The 18,864-nt window shown below is 53.5% G+C and overlaps 1 protein-coding gene across 1 annotated transcript in view; it reads left to right on the top strand.

Annotated features, from left to right (window-relative positions):
- Positions 1-1,678: 1,678 nt before the first annotated feature.
- Positions 1,679-18,864, top strand: part of WNT3 (Wnt family member 3) — a gene marked incomplete at both ends in the record, with an annotated part of 43,458 nt that continues 26,272 nt past the window's right edge. The window contains one exon of the mRNA XM_081218933.1: positions 1,679-1,758. Coding sequence (XP_081075059.1) covers positions 1,679-1,758 — 80 coding nt within the window. The remainder of the gene's footprint in view (positions 1,759-18,864) is intronic.

The raw sequence follows: 18,864 nt of genomic DNA, 5'->3' as shown, positions 1-18,864 counted from the left end.
GATGCCCCCGGGCCAGTTTTCCAAGCTCCCCGCGCCCATCACAGCCTCGTGCGGAGAGGGCTCTCGGGATGGGCAGGGGCAGTGGGTTCAAGCTATGGGCACGGGTGGCCCAGATCAAAGGCTAGGAATGTCTGGCCCTGGTGTGGACTTCCTCCAGCCATGCCCCCATCTGGCAGAGGGCCTGCCACTCCCAGCCTCGCAGCACGGGGGGTCAGCTCATTTGCTGCCCTTTCTGTCACAGTTCTGGGAGTCACTGCCCTCAATCCCTCTTACTGCCCTTGCTTTCTTTGCCCCAGGCCCAGGGATGATGCTCCAGCACCCATCCCTTGCCTGGGGTGCCTCTGGGGGCCTTGAGTGGCCTGGGAGCAGGGTTGGGGGGCAGGTGCCCAGGTGACAGGGGTCAAGGCCCCCAAATCTGGCTTCAGTCTCAGCACCACTTAAGGGCAGATCTAATTCCTTGACTCTGGAGAGGGAGAAGAGAGAAAGAACCCACTGAGGCCTTGGAAGGACTTTTTTCCTATGGCGAGGGGTGGGGTATTTGGATACATTTGGTGTCCACACAGGAAAGGGGGACGTTATCACCAAACCCCAGGTTGGAGCCCAGGGCCTCAGGCAGGAGAGTTGGGCAGGGAAGGGGGTCTCGATGGCAAGGAGGTCCTCCGAGGACCCCAGCTGCTCCCTATTGGGGCTACTGCGTTTCACGCGCCCCAAACTGTTCATCCACAAGATCCAAATGGGACCGCGGGTCGTCCTTCTGACCTGAGCTTGAGGCCGGGCCTGAACCCCTCTAGGAGGAGAAAGTGACCCGGCTCCCAGCGCAGGAAATGCAACTGGCCGCTGGTGTCAGTTGCAGGAAATGCACAGGCAGCAGGAGGTCCCGATACAGATCTGATCCCTGACAAAAGACTCAAATGACACTCGGCTCTGTCCCCCGGCGCCGCCCGCAGCCAGACCTTCGAGCCTCCGCGGACCCTTCTGCGCGCCTCTCGGATACCCGGGAAGCGACCCCCGCGGCTGGGTCGCGTGGCCGGCCCGCTCGCGGGCTCGGGAGGCTGGGAGGGGTTGCATTTTCCAACCCCCTCCGAGACCCTCGGATCCTGTCCTGCCCGAGCGAAGCTTCTGGAAACATCCCTGTGCTTTCTACTCTCGATTCCTCGTAGGCCCAAGTCCCAAGAGGTCACGGTCTCCCGAGAGAAAAGGAGCCACCCATCAATACCCACGCCAACCTGGCACCACGTGAACGCCCCAGTCACAGCCCCGGCTCCCTAAACCTGGCTGGCGGGGGGGCGGCGGCGGTCCCGCGCCAGCAGAGGGTCCAACGTGCCGTGTCCCCCCAAGTTCCCACTGTGTCCGGGGTGCGGGCTTTGCCCAAGTTTGCTGGGCGATGCCCTTCCCGGAGCCCGACTCGTGGGCCGGGCGGGAGGGGCGCGTGATTGACAGGCTGAACTACAGACTCATCTCTTACCTTAGGCCGCGGGCGCTGATTGGCTGCTCGCTGACATCCTCAAACCCGGCTGCTCCGCGCTGGGCTCGGGAGGGGGGCAGCTGCGGGTGGAGGTGCGCTTCTGACAAGCCCGAAAGTCATTTCCAATCTCAAGTGGACTTTGTTCCAACTATTGGGGGCGTCGCTCCCCCTCTTCATGGTCGCGGGCAAACTTCCTCCTCGGCGCCGCTTCTAATGGAGCCCCACCTGCTCGGGCTGCTCCTCGGCCTCCTGCTCTGTGGCACCAGGGTCCTCGCCGGCTACCCAATTTGGTGGTAAGACTCGCCTCTTATCTGCCCGCGGCCAGATTTCTCCGCGGAGCTCCAGGGAGGTGGGGGGCGCTAGCTGGGGGTGGGCTGCGGCAGGGCTGGGGCTCCTTTCTTCTTACCTCCCTCCAGCACCCCGACTCGCCCACCTCCCTGGATTTTCTGCTGGTGTCGCCTTCAGAATCCAACTCCTGGCTTCTCTGATAATCACCATTTTCCCTGCTACTCGCTGCAGAGGCTGGAGGACTTTCCCCGTCTCAGAAGGTCTCTTATTCTTAGATCCTAACCCTCCACCCGTCCCAATCTGGGGGCCCCGAAGACCCTCCATTTGCTGGCAGTGGGCTTTCTGGAAACCCAGCGACGTCCCTGGGGCCCAGCCACCGCTCTTCTCCATTTTGGGGTCTTCATGGGCAAAACCATCCTGTTCCTTCATTGCCACCCTCACCTCCTCCGGCGCCTCCATCAGGAGATTTCCCCACAATAACCCCCCTGTGCCTTCATATTTTAGACCCCAATCGCTTCAGGGATCCCCCGGGGCCGGGTAGTGGGGGGTGGATTTCCTCAGATTCTCCCCACTCTGCTCTAGATTAATCTGGAGCCTCAGAAGTGAATATGGTATTTGCTGATCCGAGATGCCATTGAATTCAGATTTAATTCATTTCTTGCTTGTCCATCCTGGCAAAAGCGGGGCTTCTTGAAAATGTAGTTGTTTGGGAGGGGGTGGGTTTGTTCTTTGACCAAAAACCCAATTCTCCATGTCAAATTCGTTCCTTTTGGAAAAACCCGAGGACCGAGGAGAAAGGGAGAGCGGGAGAGGAGGATCCCCGTCCCCGAGAAATGTGGATACAAAAGACATTTTTAGTAAATAAGGCTGGGAAACCAGGCGCGGTGTTTTGGCGGGGGCCGGGTGGGGGGTTGTGCGTGTATGGGGGAACTGGCCGTGGAATAAACAGCCCTTTGGGAGCCCCAGTTCCAGGGAGTCCCCTTGTTTTCCAAGCGGCCTCATCGACACCCAGCAGGTCCCAGAGGCCAGAGGGGAAAGACACACTGAAACCAGTTCTCTAAATTACACCCCGCCTCTCCTCAGACTCCAGCCCCCTGCATTCCGGAAAACTTTAATTAAAGAATCTTCCCCTCCTGGATGTAGGAGAGGCTTGGCCAGGGGGTGGGGGGGTGGAAGGTGAGGGGGAAGCACTTGGGATCTGTGAGTTAGCAGAGGGACTGTGGCCCCGGAATGAAAGTCACAGAGGAGTGCCACCTGCGTGTCCCCCTTTCCCTTCACCACCCTTGGCCCAGCTTGGGATAGGGGGAACAGAGAAAGGAGATTTGGGGCCACACCCCGAGGCTGCCTGCAGCTGTTTGGGGGTGGCAGCATTTGTGTCTGGGTGTTGGGGGGGGGTCAGGATGGGAGTAAGAGCAGGGCATGGCCAAGGGTCTCCATTTAGAGGGTACTGAGAGTTGCTCCCAGGACAGACGTCCAAGGGGAAGTCTTTCTTCTGCCCAGCCCTTCCTTCCCCGTGGCAATGGGCTGGCCTGAGGCCTCCTGTACATAAAGAAGTCCCCAGGGTGGCCGGGGCAGCCAGAGATGCCAGGTTGGGGGCTTTGCCAGTTGCGAGGAAGGCTGCTGCAGAAACCAATCCTGCCCCACTGGCCCTTCCCGACCCTCTTCCCATCCCCTGCCCAAGGCCATGCTGTTCTCTTCTTTCACAGGAACCTTGGGGGTGGGCGGGGAGGGTGGGAAGAGAGGGCTTGGAGCCCCATAGGCTGCAGGAACCAAGGGGGGAAGACCAGCTTCCCCTATCCTATGAACTGGACAAGAGCACTTCCTGGGTCAATGCTGGTGGCTGGGGGGGTCTGCTGTGTAATGATGTATTGGGGAGCATCCCGATAGGGACCACCCAATAGGAAGATGTTGGAAAAACCTGGAAAGCCAGGACATTGGCCCTAACATAACGCTGGACACATGGCTTGTTTGGGGTTGGCGGGGACAGGGATGCTGCTTTGTCTGAGCAGTGTGTGTGTGTGTGTGTGTGTGTGTGTGTGTAGGTCTGTGACCCTAAGGAGTGTCATCTGTACACTAGTGTGCCTCTGTGTGAAGGAGTGTCCGTGCCTGCAACTGGATGACTGTGGACGTGAACTTGTGTGAGATGTGCCTGAGGGTTCCATGGCCCGTGACAGGGTGTACTGTGTATCTGCACACAAGTGTCAGCAAGTAGCTGATTCTATGTGAGTGTGTGTGTATGTGTATGAGACAGAGAAAGTCTAGAAGTATCTATGCCCATGTAAAGGTCAGCACCTGTGTCTGCTTATGACACCACATGACTATGTTCATGACCAGGCATGTGAGTGGTGTGTGTGTGCGTCTGCACGCACGCGCGCGCGTGCATGCGTGCACGTGTCTTCATGATTGTATAAGGGGAAAGCTCCACAGATGTCTTTGTGCATGGATATCAGTGCTCATGGCCATGACCTGATTGTATGAGTGTGGTGAGGGCTATGTCTGAGTTTGCCTGTGACCCTGTCCTCAAGTGCGAGTGACCGTGGCTGGACCCATGGCTATGGATATGTTTGCAGACATATGACCTGTGAGTGTGAATGACATCCCAAACTTGGGTGCTTGGTGGGCATCCATGGTCCTGGAGGGACAGTCCAGCAGACACAGACAAGGGTCTAATGAGGAAGCTGCAAGGGCCACAGTGACCTGGGATCCGGGGCTGGGCAGCATGGGGAAGGGGGACGGCGCAGAGCCTTCTTTGGCACAAGCTCATCCTGTCTGTCTGAGGACTATGGCCACCAGCCCTCCCCTCTTATACCGTTTGTCTTTGGTCTTGGAGCTAGGGTGGTGGGTGTCATGTTCTCAGGGCCGGGTCAGGGGGCCAGGGCTGAGACAGGGACAGTAGAGTAGACGGGCCTCAGATTCCTATTCCTACTCTGCCCCCCAGGGCAGCCAGATTCCAGTTCTTTAGCCCATGATGGCCTGCCCTCTTTGGCCCTGCCAGCTCACACATTCCCTAGGAGAGACTTTAGGGGGAAATAGTCCAGCTGGGATTTCTGCTCGTGTCACCCCTCAAGGAGGGCACCCCCATCCCAAGCGTTCTGCCCTGCTCAGGCCCCAGCCCCGAGAGAAGGTAGACCAGAAGCCTGAGCTACAAGGGGCCTCAGACAGAGGCTCATGGAAGGAAGAGACGTGTTCCAGGGCCTCGCAGCCAGGTACTGGCGGAGCTGGGACAGGAAGCAATGGCAGCAGCGCTGACTTCTATAATTCTCCTTGTCAGTCCCCGTTAGCGCCTGGTAGAGGAACTTGTCTTTCTTCTCCTTCCTGGGGGAAAAATGAACGATCTTATTAGGGCCCAGCCTAGTGCCTGCTGCATTCCAGAGGCAGAGGCCCTGATGGAAGGGGCCTGTGCTGGGGGTCGGGAGCCCACCTCTGTGGGACCCATCCCTCCGGGTCTCTGTTTCCTTTACTCAGGAATCACCCGCCTGCTCCTGCTTCACAGCTCAGGTGAAAGTGCTCCGCAGGAGTCAAGGGCAGGGAGCTGGGCGATCACAGTTGGGTTCTCTCTCCGCCATCCGGGGAGCCATTTCCCCACTCGAGCGCTTGCCCTAAGCCCTGCCTCAGTTTCCCCATCTGTCCGATGTCCCGCTGCCTCCCCCACCCACTCCCACCTCCACCCGCCGTTCAGAGGCCTGTGAACATGTTCAGTCAAACCCCGTGGGGGTCAGTGGGCTGGGCCCAGGGAGGCACCTGGAGACGCGGGGCGGGGGGGGGGGGGGCGGGGAGGAAGGCCCCAGGCCAGGTGTTAACACTTGTAACAGGCAAGAATTACAGCTGGCTGGGGCTGGGGCTGGCGAGGAGCTGAGCTGGCTGGAGGCTGTTGATCCCACAGACAGACAGACAGACAGATGGGCAGATACCAGATCGGATGGCCAGGCTTTAACCGGGTGGTCTCTCCCTTCCAGGGCAGGCCTTACCCTGGGGGGATGTGGTGGGGAAATTAATCCAGGTCTCTTGGAAGTGAGTTAACAGCCCTCCTGCCCACCCCACCCCCCACTGTGGGCGGGGCTTGCTGTCCAAAGGGAGCAGAATTGGTTGCTGATCTGTTTGTCTTCTTCTGATGGGACCACATTTTCCCTAAAAAAACAAAAACAAAAACAGAAACCAACCAAACAAACAAACAGCAACAACGACAAAACGCAGGTCAAATGTTACTAGAATACCAGGAGCCTGGAGCTGAGTTATGTTCTTGGAAGAACCTGCTTTAATATGTGGGGGTGGGGGAGGTATGGGGGGTGGGAAGGGGTCGGGGAAAACTCTCCCAGAATCTCAGAGCATTTTATCAACAGCTCTGTGGCCATGAGGTGAGGGGTGGGTAGTATCTGGGCCCTGAGCATCTCCCTCACCCCAGGTATCCTGAGGGCCTCTGGTCTGGGAAGGGCCTGGGACAGCTGCCTGGTGGAAGGAACTTTGGGGGGAGGTCAAAAGAGACAGGAGCTGGACTGCAGTGCCAAGTCCTTTAGTGGGCACGTTCCCCTCCCTTCCTGCAGCTTTCCCAGTGGCAAACCCGGCCAGGCCCTGCCAGCACCCACACCCTCTGGCATCTGGGTGCTTGCGCAATCACTGGTGCACGTGGAGAAACTGAGGCAGACAGAGAGGGCCCTAGGTGGAAATCCCCAAAGAACAGACTCAGCCAAGCAGATATCTCCCACCCTTCCCACTACAGAACTTAATGCTAACAAACTTGAATGGTACTCAGGCAGATGTAGGATGGAGAAGGTGTTATGGACACGAAGCGGGCAAAGGGAGCTATGCGCTTGGGGTCTTCTCTAGGCTTTGACTAGGTCTCTCCTGGGTCTGGGCAGGAGACAAGGAGCTTGGGGTTGGGGCAGGAGAGGTGACTCTTTTCAGAGGAGGATGTAGCTATCGGACCCTTCCAGGGAGCGTGGGAAAAATGAAGACCTTTCTGGCTTCAGCATGTGGTCAGCCCAGGGGTTGAGGAGGACCTGGTCTTCTAGCCTTTTCTGCCCACCCTGCCATGAGCCACAGAATCCTTCTAAAGCCACCAAGGAGGGAAAGGACATTCTCTACTCCCTATCCCTAGCTGGGGGAGGAGGTGAGCCTAACCACTTCCTCAAAGGTTAGTGCCATCCTGATGCCACATCTACACATTTGTGTTACTTGTGTGCCAGGAAGTGGGTAGAGCTTGTGTGGAGAGACCTGTGTCTGGGTGTGCAGTTTACCAGGGACTGGCTGTGTGACCCAGGATGAGTCCCTTTCCTCTTCTGTGCTTTAAGCCCCGTCCTCCGTCTGGGCTTCATTTTTCTTGAGCAGCCTGAGGGATGCCTTCTGCCTCTTGGAGTCTACAGGGCTAGGACAGGGAGCTGCTTCACGACTGTGAAGCAGGGAGCTCCAGGTGGCCCCAGTGCCACTACCCCCGGGAGCCTATCTCCCCCAACCCTCCCTCGCCATTCAGACAGTCAGAGCCTGCCTTAAGCAGCCCAGCCCTTTCGCTCTGCAGCCCCATCTGACCTACATCCCAAAGCTGGCTGCTCCACTACTGCCAGGCCTGCCTGCTTGCACCCCCAAACCTCATTTTCTCCAAACACTCACGTTCCTCTGGAGCCAGGCTGCCTGCATTCACGTTCACACGCTGGGTAACCTAGGGCAAGTTCACCTTTCCGAGCCTCAGTTTCCCCATCTGTAAAATGAGAACAGTGACTGTTTCTACCTCACAGGGTTGTTGTGAAGATTAAATGAGTGAGTACACGTAAAGCTCCCTAAATAATGTCTGGCATACCGGAAGTACTATATACATATTATTTTCACCCCCTGTGTGCAAGCTATTTTGGCTCCTTTAAGTCCTGGATCTAAACTTGCCTCTTCCAAGAAGTCCTCCCAGGTTGGCCCCACCTGGCTCTGTTTTCTCCTTATCCTCAGAGCCAGCTTGCCCCGTTATACTTGGTACTGGTGACCATGAGCCTGTGGCTTTATACTTAACCTGAGGAAGTTAGGCGAGGCTAACCTAAGCTCAGCTGTTTGCCTGCCCAGGAAAGGGGTGGGTAGAGAGGAGGTAGGAGGGTGTAGTATCCCCTAACCCTCCTCCCATCCTACAGTTCGCTGGACGCTTGCAGCCACTGCCATTTCCAGCTGAGCCACCTTGGGCTAGGCCAGGGAGGGGTAGGGGAGGCAGGTTCACGGCAGGCGGGTTGGGAGGCGGGGAGTGGCACTGGGGCCGCCTGGAGCAGCCCGAGCAGAAGTTACTCCTCCAGGAGCTGAGAGATGATTCAGAAGGTGATTTATAGACGGAAGGCAGAAAGCTTGGCTCCTGGCAGAGGCCTGCCGCTTAATTACATTCTTCGGGGGGTGGAGGTATGAGTGGGACAGCAGCGGGGGAGCACCTTCTCCCCCCTCCCCCTCCAGATCTTGTCCCTGTGGCTGCCCCAGCTCCAAGCAGGGTCCCTTGGTCTCATGCTGCTAGAGAGGGAATTCCCTGTTCTCAATGAGAGACTAGGCCGGGGGCCAGGAAGAGCTTCTGGGGGTCAAGGGGGTGGAGAAAAAGGGAAGATGCCGGAGTCCCAGCTCCTGGGACTCCTGCAGGGGAGTCTGGGATGCAGAGGGGGCTGGAAAACAGGACTGCCTCAGGAAGATCACTTGGTCTCCTCCCTGCTCCTGGGCAACTGAATAGCTAACCCACCTGGGCAGAGGGTTTCTAGAATCTTCCTGAGGGTGCAACCCCATACTTTTCCCCCAGTGGCCTATCCTACAGCTGCTTCAGGGTTTTCCCTTCAAGTTGACTCCTTTTCTGTTGCTTGGTTCTCAGTGGGCTGGGGGCTGGGGATCTGGCTCTGTGCTCAGAGATGAAAACCCAGTTCTTTGGCGTTAGGCAACCTGTGGTACGTGGCACAGTGGCCGCCTTAGATCCAGAAGGTTCTCCAGGCAGGGTCAGCCTTGCATCGGAGGGAGAGAAACTTTCCTATCCTCACATTAAACTAATGTCTCAGGGAGTCGCCACAATTCAACTGCTAAAGCTAAAATCACTTCTGTGCTGCTAACAAGCAGTCCCCGTTCTGTTGGTTACTGGCTGTGGTGATGTCTGGGTTCCCTCTATGAACACTGACCCGTGCGGCAACCAGCCTGACATCTCTCCACTGTTTCTTAGTTCCCATGCAGCCTCCATCATGGCTTTGAAACCCCCAAACTCCGCCTCTAGTTCTTGAGGCCAGCAAGGTGTGTCGGGGGCAGGGGGTAGGGAAGCCCAGGCCGATGGAGTCTATTTAGCGTGCACAGCCGGGAGGAGTTGGCAGGGGTCAGGATGGGGACACTAGACAGCTCTCTGGTTCCCCCTGAGGCAAGCCTTCTCAAAATGGCCTCATTATGTGTGTGGAGTGAATTCCAGAAATGTCAGGCACACCCATACATCTAGGGGAAGTATGTTGGGAGACAAGAGGGGGCAGTGTGGGGTGGTGGGAGGTTTCTGGGCAGGGAGTTAGGAGACCTGAGACCCGGCTCTGCCACTGGTTGCAGTGTGACATTAGGCAAGTCCCTTCACTGTTCTTGACTCAGTAAATAGGGGAGTTGAACAAGCTGCTGGCCTTGGACTTCCAGCTATTCGGATTATCTGTGTCTGGTTAGTGGCTGGGGGCAGTCACTGAGAGCTGACCTCAGGGCAGGGTGGGGAGGACTGAGCCCCAAACTTTATACTCAAACGGCTGTGAGATCATGGATGAGTCTCTAACCTCCCCAGGCCTCGGCTTTCTCATCTGCAAAATGGGCCACGAGAAGGCTGTTAAGAGCTTCAGAGGAATAATCTTTATGAAAGCCCTTGAGAAACATCAAGTTCTTTCCAGAGAAGCTCTCTATCATTGCTGGCCCTACCAGAAAAGAGGAGTAAGAGCCAGCCCCTGGTCAAAGGGTGCTGAGGATGGACCTGGCAGGACTCTCTGAGTCTTTGAGCTTGAGATTTGGTATTTCCAGCAGAGGAGGAAGGAATGGGAGCTGGACAGGGGAGTTCTCAGCTCCTTCCTGAGGGGGTCTTGAGGTTCAGTGGGGGACACGGAGGAGAGGGAGCAGAGGTCGGAGGTCAAGTCGCCACAGGGCATGGCCAGGTTCACCCAAACTAGTGCAGAGGTCACAGGCCTGACCTGGGCTTAGCCAGGGGTAGGATTTCTAAGCAGGGACACAGTGGTGGGAGATGCGAGTAGAGGTGAGGAGGAGTAAGGGTAAAGGGCTAGGAGCTGGAAGGGGCTCTTCTGAGGTCTGTGGCCACCAGGAAATCCTAATCACCTGGATGGGGACCAGCAAACTGGGAAACCATTCACTCAAGCTAGGCTGGAAAAACAGGAAGGACCGTGTGTGTGTGCGTGTGTGTGTGTGTGTGTTTGTGTGTGTGCGCGCATGTGTCTCTCTCTCTCTCTCTCTCTCTCTCTCTCTCTCTCTCTCTCTCTCTCTCTCTCTCTCTCTCTCGTGGCGAGGGGGATGGGAGCAACAGGACCAAGCGCCCTGCCCCTGGGCACAGAGTCCCACTTATCTGCCAGAGCCAGCTGGGCCAGCGAGGAAAACCGAGGAAAACCAATCTCTCCTCGCAGGGCCCATTAGGAATGCAAATAGGGGCCGTGGCAGCGGGAGTGAGCCAGCCTCCTACATCCCGTCCAGCTCCTCAGCACGTATCTTCCTAACCTGGCTTTCTGAGGCTGTCTCTCCCCTGCTCTAAAACCTCCCATGGTTCCCCACTTCTTGTCTGGCTCCGAGGCTCCCTAGGCTTGGCCTCCACCCATATCAGCCGTACCTTTCATAATCCCCCACGAGCCTCCCAACATCCCTCTGTGCCTGTTCATGGAAATACTTCGCCACCTCCTCTCTCCCCTCCCCACACGCAACTGCTGAAATTCCATTTTGCTTTCCAGATCCAGATCAAAATCCTCTTCCTTTGGGAAGCCCTCCTAGATTCCCGAACCACTGCCCTGCAAGCAGGGAATGTGTCATCACTCCCTTCCCTCCCCACCTGCCCCCAGCCGTGCCATGTATTCCCACCACCTTCTCCCACGGGCTGGGGGCGCTCCTGCTCCTCTACCAGACGACAGATACCTTTTAGCCGCCTCGTGCTCTCCTCCCCCAGTGCCGAGCCTATGGTGGGGGTCAGTAAACAAAAACACAACTCCGTGCTGCGTGTAATACACTCTGTAAAGGCAAGCGGGCAAAAGAGGTTCTGAAGAGTGCCAGTTGCACATGTGAATCAAGACAGTGTCGTGAGCAGACTGAAGGAGCAGAATGAATTAAAACCTCGTCCCTAGGTGTGACCCGGGGTTCAGGGCTCGGAGCACAGTGCTTCCACTGACTTTGAAAGGCAGCTGAAACTGATTCCCATTGCTCAGCTCAGGCCCCACGTGGCTAACAGCCCCTAGGTTCAGAGGGTACCCAAGAGGATGGGACCCCTGACCTGAGTAGGCTGCCGTCCCAGAAGGTGAGGTGCACCTTGTCTCCATGGGCTCAGTTCCCCTGGGATTATTTTTTCCATCCCAGCTCCATTTGCAAATGTTTCCTATCAGTGTCGTATTTCTCCCTCACAGCTCACACGATGCTTAGGTGTCTGAGTCTTTAGCTTAAAAATCCCATTTGGTGGGACTTGTTTCCCTATGCAGGCGTGGGTCAGTATGTTTGTTAATGGTGCGTATGTACCAGTCCCTATACCCACATCATGATTTAGAACGAAACCCTGCCCATTTTACAGATGAGGACTCAGGTCACGAAGCCTGTGCTCTGAACCCAGGCTCTTGGGAATTCCCTGGCAGTCCAGTGGTTAGGACTCCACGCTTCCACTGCAGGTTTCCGGATTCAAGCCCTGGTTGGGGAATTAAGATCCTGCAAGCTGGCATGGCCAAAAAAAAAAAAAAGTGGACTTCTTACATGCGGCAGGAATTTACTTATTCATATTCTATGTTGGTCCTCAAAGGATGGCTTTGAGTCAAGATTACATTTGACCTTCAACTTGAAAGCTGCTGCTTTGTGTTTGTTGGTACTATTTCTGAACCTCTGGGAGGTCTCTTATTTGGGGACATGTGCAAGTCATTGGCAAGCTTTCCACATCTACGAAACTGGCAGTAGTGGCCCTGTGACTGTTTTGTTGCCTGGGTGGGAGTGGAGGGAGGGTGGCCTTGGGCAAGTCACTACTTCCGGGCCTTCGTTTTCTCACCTGTGAAATAGGAAGAAGGTAGAGTCATGACCTCTCACCCCTCACATTACTTCCAGCTGTAAGATTTCTCATTCTGCTTAATCCTTTATGCTCCTTTGCATCCAGACCCCATCACACATACCAGAAAACAATAGGACAGAATCCTCTTTCTTGCCCAAACCAATTCTTGTGTTAGTATCTCTGATATAGATGATTTTTTACTTGACCTTTATACTTCAATATTCACCTTGATTTCTCCCTGAGGACCTAGGACGATTCCTCCTTGTAGTTAAAGTATGTTTCCCTTTCTGTCCTGACTGTGAGAAAACTAAGTCAAACGTGAGCTCAGGCCTTGCACCTGTATTGACCTTGACTTGGTGTATTTGTCATCTTCTTCACCTTAATTCTGATTTTCTATTTTCATTTTCCTATTCAATCCCATGTGTTTTGTGTCATAAATTCCTTGAGGGCAGGCACTGTCTCCACACCGCTGTCTTCTCTGTGCCTGGCAAGTACATAGTAGTTGCTCAATAAATATTTGTTGCCTTTGGAATTTGTTGCCTCAGGCACTTCAAATCCTTCTGGAAAGAGGCAAGGCATACATAAATCTTATTTTATTTTTTAAAATTTTATTTGTGTGTGTGTGTGTGTGTGTGTGTGTGTGTGTGTGTGTGTGGTACGCGGGCATCTCACTGCTGTGGCCTCTCCCGTTGTGGAGCACAGGCTCCGGACGCGCAGGCTCAGTGGCCATGGCTCACGGGCCCAGCCGCTCCGTGGCATGTGGGATCTTCCTGGACCGGGGCACGAACCTGTGTCCCCTGCATCGGCAGGCGGACTCTCAACCACTGTGCCACCAGGGAAGCCCCATACATAAATTTAAAAGAAAATCTTGCTCTATCAGAGAGCTGGCCCTGACCGGATTGTTTTGGGTTGCAGGAATTCTGATCGGTTTCTTTCTGTTTCTTTACCGTCAGAGTGTCCCCCAAGTCTACAGAAGCTTTGTCTTCGGGGACGTCACCATCTTTTCTTTTCTCCATGAACTCCTTCATTCTAAACTTGAGGCTGATACATAATTTTCCTCTTGGGAAGCTCTCTTATTTCTGGCCAACGGCTGTGCTTTCCCCTTTCCCTGTCTCCCTGCACCCCTGGTTCCTCCCACCTTCCTTTGCCCTGGAAGGCAGCCAGTGCTATTGAGGCCATTCTGCAGGTGACGGGATGCCCTGGTAGCATCCACCCTGTCTCTGCTACCACCTCCCGCCCCCCAGCCATCGTGAGAACTGCTGTCGCTGTGGGCACAGGTGGGGAGGAAGAGGGAGGCCTGGCCGAACATCACACACGACGCGCGCCAGGATCCCTCGCTGCCAGCCAGGCCCTTCCCGTTAGCAAAACCCTAGCGGGGCACTGGCTTGACCTGGGAGGTGCTAAGCCCCCATCAGTGGGTGGAGCCTCAAGGAGGGACAGAGAATGGCTGGCAAAGGGGGGCCGGGCTGGCCTCACCCATCCGCCAGCAAGGTGTCCTCTTAGCCTCTCACCTCCTCTCTGCTTCTGCACCTCTGGGACCACCCTCCTCAGCCCCTAGACTTCAGGAAGGAGAATGCCGAACCACAGGCCGGGTGGTCCTCCATCCTAACTGAAGCTTCTGCAGGAGAGACTCTGCAGCCTTCCTCAGCTATCAGTAAGGAAGGAGTCTATGACCTTGACACTGTCCTTGAAGCTAAAAGAGCCCCAGGAGATTGGCATCTTCATCCCCATTTAATCTGTGAGAAAATGGAGACTCTCAGAGCCCAAGCAAGGAGCTGGGAAGCCAGTGGGGAGGCAGGATTTAACGTCCAGCTGATAATTCATTGTGTATGGTGTGTGCTGAGGGAACACAGCACACACTTGAACTCATCCTCCCAACAGCCTCGGGAGGCAGATACCCTTGCTATCCCCATTCTATAGATGAGGAAACTGAGGTCCTGAGGAGTCCACTCCATTGCCCAAGGCTCCACAGCTGGCAAACCCCAGAGCTCCAACCACGACACAAACTGTCTGAAGCCGAGCTCGCCAGGCTTCACAGCCTGTGACACCACATCTCAACAGTCAGGAAGTTCCTCCTTAGGTCTGACTGCAGTTTTTCCTGACTTAGTCCAAGCCCAGATTCTCTCATTTGGTCTTCTGGGGTCATGAGCTTCATAGTAGATTTTCAGCTTGACTCAAGGACCAGGATGCATTGCTCACTGAATTTTCCTTTTTCCAGAACAATCCCTCCCAGATGACCCAGTCTCCTGCACACCTTTAACCATCTTGTTCTCCTTCTGATCTCTCTCCAGCTTCTCTACGTCCTTTTGCAAGTGCTGTGACTCATAGCACAGCTGTTAGAACAGGGCAAAGGGGTCCTGCCAGGCCCTTCAATTTAGAGGGCTCCACTCTGGTGTCCTAAGGCTGCACCCCTCCCCGCAGGGCAAGGAATCTGGGGCCCAAGGGGTCATACCCACAACACCTCACCCCCAGCCATGCTCTGGGTACTCAGAAGTATCTGCAAGGCACCCTGAAGAGCCTAGCTTCAGTGGCTGTGAGTCTCCTTCCGGGCTGGGCGGACCTCTGTCTGGGGTCCATGCTATTAGGTCAGGCCATGCTGCTGGTGTGTGTGCCCCTAGGGGTGAGAATGGTAAAGGAGAGGCCGTTTGCAGGGCCTGTGTACAGAGCCTGGAGGTTCAGTCGGGGTGACCAGTGTGGATGAAGCAGGGATGAGGGGGCTGCTGGCTGTGAGCTGGGGGCTGGCTCTCTCCATGTCACTTTCTAGCTCAGAACGCCGTGGAGAACCTAGCCTTCCAGGTGGTGAATAAGACAATGGAATCTTTTTTAGCTTATTATTGAAGAATACCTAAATAAAAGTACATGAATTATAAGTGTGCAGCTCATCGAGTTGGATAGAATATATATTTATATATTTGAAGTATAATTAATTTACAATGTTGTGTTCATTTCAAGTATACTGCAAAGTGATTCAGTTATACATATATATATATATATATTCTTTTCAGATTCTTTTCCATTATAGGTTATGAAAAGATATTGAGTATAATTCCCTGTGTTATACAGTAGGTCGCTGTTGTTTACCTATTTTATATATAGAAAAGATATTTTATTTAACAGTTTGTTAACCTGACATGAAATTTTAAAATATTGGGCGCCTGGTGGATGAGGCTTCCTTTAGTACTCTCACCCCAGGCCCTGTAAGTGTTCCAGCCAGACCTGGGGACTTGGACAGGAAACGGGGTTCCCCGGGGTCTGACTAGCACAGAAGCTGGAAGAAGCCCTGCTTTCTCCATCTCTGCATCATCTTATCATCTTTCTCCATCTCTGCATCATCTTCCTACCTTAGTAGGCTGACTTCCTTCTACAACACTTCTAGCTCCCTTGCAGTCTGTGGTCACGTCTTAGCTTCAAGTCCTTTTTGATAAACTGGGACCTTGTCTTACACAGTCTTGGCCTCAAAGGATTTTCCTTCATAGTTGGTCAGTTTTGTCTTCTTTCTTTCTTTATTTATTTAATAAAGACATATAATCCAGGCTGGATTATATTCATTTTTTTTCTTTCAGATTTTTAAAAAAATATTTACTTATTTAATTTATTTATTTTCTTTCTTTCGTTTTTTTTTTTTTTTTTTTTTTTTTGGTCTGTCTCAGGTCTTAGTTGCAGCATGTGGGATCTTCGCTGAGGCATGTGGGATCTTTCACTGCGGAGTGGGCTTCTCTCTAGTTGTGGCACGCAGGCTCCAGAGTGTGTGGGCTCTGTAGTTTGCGACACGTGGGCTCTCTAGTTGAGGCATGCGGGCTCAGTAGTTGCGGTGTGCGTGGGCTTAGTTGCCCTGTGGCATGTAGGATCTTAGTTCCCCGGCCAGGGATTGAACCTGCGTCACCTGCATTGGAAGGCAGATTCTTTACCACTGGATCACCAGGGAAGTCCCAGTTTTGTCTTTTTTTTTTTTTTAATTTATTTTGGCTGCATTGGGTCTTCGTTGCTGTGCGCAGGCTTTTCTCTAGTTGTGGCGAGCAGGGGCTACTCTTTGTTGAGATACATGGGCTTTTCACTGCCGTGGCTTCCCTTGCGGAGCACGGACTCTAGGCGTGTGGGCTTCAGTAGTTGTGGCACTTGGGCTCAGTAGTTGTGGCACATGGGCTTTGTTGCTCCGTGGTATGTGGGATCTTCCCAGACCAGGGCTCGAACCCGTGTCCCCTGCATTGTCAGGCAGATTCTTAACCACTGCAGCACCAGAGAAGCCCCCAGTTTTGTCTTTTTTTTTTTTTATAAAATCCTGAAATACTTTTGTTTTTTTGTTTTTTTTAATAAAGTTGTTTTATTTTTTTTGTTTTATTTTTTTTAATTTTTATTTATTTATTTATGGCTGTGTTGGGTCTTCGTTTCTGTGCGAGGGCTTTCTCCAGTTGTGGCAAGTGGGGGCCACTCCTCATCGCGGTGCGCGGGCCTCTCACTGTCGCGGCCTCCCTTGTTGCGGAGCACAGGCTCCAGACGCACAGGCTCCGTAATTGTGGCTCACGGGGCCAGCCGCTCCCCAGCATGTGGGATCCTCCCAGACCAGGGCTCGAACCCGTGTGTCCTGCATTGGCAGGCGGACTCTCAACCACTGCGCCACCAGGGAAGCCCCAGTTTTGTCATTTTTAAATGGCCCAACAGAAGAGTATTCAACCAGCAGGTCTGACTATGATGTTCCACCCTCTTTTTTTTTCTTTTTTAATTACAATTTTTTCTTTACTTCTTTTTTAAAAAAATTTTATTGAAATATAGTTGATTTCCAATGTTGTGTTAGTTTCAGGTGGTGTTCCACCCTCTTTAGCATGGCCTGTGAAACCCAGAATGATCTCGCCCCTTCCTGACTCTCCACCCTAACTCACCTCCCACCACCACATCCTCACCCTATGACCTACCTTCACCTGCACAGGTGAGAGCCTGGACGTTGGGTGACGGCAGTCCTGGGCTCTAGACGGTTCTGCCTTTAATATCTTGGTGACCTGAACCTGTCTGAGCCTCCGCTTTCTCTCTGCAAAATGAGGAGTAAAGGGTGAGGTAACACATGAGAGACTTAGTATGGTGTCTGGTGTCCACCCTTTGCCATCAGTGTCGCTTTATCATTTGGATTGTTCTTACACTACCTCACATCTCCAGGCCTTTGCGTTTGCCCCACCTTCTTTGGAATGACTTCCATGAACTCCCCTTCGTTCTTCAAAGCACAGTCCAGGCACCACCTTCTCTGTGCTTCCTTCTTTCACACCTGGCCCCAGCTCAGCCCCTTCCGGGTGTATCCGTTTCATTGATTAGACTGTGAGCGCCCCGCAGGCAGGACCGGGTCTCCATCACCCTTGCGCCTACATCACAAGGATAGCGCAGGGCACACATTGCATCCCCTATGACGGGTGGTAGGATGAAGGGACACCATTGAGAGTCACCTGCCAGTCGCAGGCTCAGTCTGCAGCCCCAGCTAGATTCCCATTGCCTCTGTGAGGCCCTCCTAGGAAGACCTGGGACCCCTGTCACTAGTTACCTCTTCATGTGCATCTGGCTTGTCTTCCCAACTAGAGGGTCGGCCCCTTGAGGGCATGATTCTGCTTTGTATTTCTTCATATCCCAAGTAAGCCCCACACGTCATCCTGAATATTGCAGGAGCACAGCTGGTAATAGTATTGGTTGGTTGGCTAATGCTCTGGGCTCCTTACCAGGCAAGCTTGAGTCCAGGCTCAGCTGGTTCCCACTCTCTGGGACAGTTTTCCCCTCACTCTGTGATTCCCCAGAGAGTCCAGCTCTGAGCTTCTAGCCTCTGTGCTGGAAGGCAGCATGGTGCTCCAGGAAGAGGAGTCAAACCGGCCTTGATGTGAATCTCAGAAGTGCTACTTAATAGCTCTGGAATTTTGTGTTGTTAAAAAAAAAGTGAACCTCAATTTGTTCACCTGTAAAATGGGAGCAAAGATTCCGATCTCAGGGCAGTTGTGAGGAAGAACTGAAATAGTACTCAGGAACTGAGTTAAAGATGAAGAAGTATTAAATGAATTAAGGATGTTCTGAAGTCATTCCAATGTATCAAGGGTCATAAGATATTCTATCCCAGACCAGGCTTCTTTGGAATAAGAAGATCTGAATTCCTTCCAAAACAGGAAAGGCCATACTCAGGGAAAGCTGTACACTTCGTGGCTGTTGGAGTTTTTTTGGGGGGATTCCTAGGACTGGTCTGTGTAGGTTTAATATGGCCCTAGTTAATGGCTAGACACTGGCCATTTCAGCCCTGCTAAGCACAGTGAGGAAGTTTGACTGGGGTACCAGGCAGCCTGGGTGGGATGCAGGCTGACCCAGGGATGGCAGTCACTGTACACTTCCAACCTTTAGGGGAGAAGAGCCTGCTGGACCATAGGAAGGAAGGTGAGGAAACTGAGGCACAGAGAGGCCACATAATGCTTTTTGTTCTTAAAACATTTTTGATTGCAGACTGATACAAAATGTTTTTTATGATGTGATGCTTGATGCACATGAGAGAATAAACATACCATAAATACAGGATATAATAACAAGATAAAAACAACCTGGGCCTTACCACACCCCTGAAGAACCAGAATATGATCAAGGTCATTGCATCTATCTGTGGGGTCCTCCCCGTCCTATCCCCGTATCTTCCTCCAGGCATGATCACATTCTGAATTTTGTATATTTATTCCATCACTTTATTATTTTTAAATTATTTATTTATTTTTGGCTGCGTTGGGTCTTCGTTGCTGCATGTGGGCTTTCTTTAGTTGTGGCGAGCAGGGGCTACTCTTCGTTGCAGTGCATGGACTTCTCACTGTGGTGGCTTCTCTTGTTGCGGAGCATGGGCTCTAGGCGCACGGCATTCAGTAGTTGTGGAGCACGGGCATCAGTAGTTTTGGCATGTGGGCTCAGTAGTTGTGGTTTGCGGGCT

This window comes from Mesoplodon bidens (genome assembly GCF_964165515.1).
Source record: "Mesoplodon bidens genome assembly, chromosome: 19".
Classification (NCBI taxonomy): domain Eukaryota; kingdom Metazoa; phylum Chordata; class Mammalia; order Artiodactyla; family Ziphiidae; genus Mesoplodon; species Mesoplodon bidens.
Note: the sequence above shows the minus strand (reverse complement) of the source record. Positions and strands in the feature narration are given on the sequence as shown.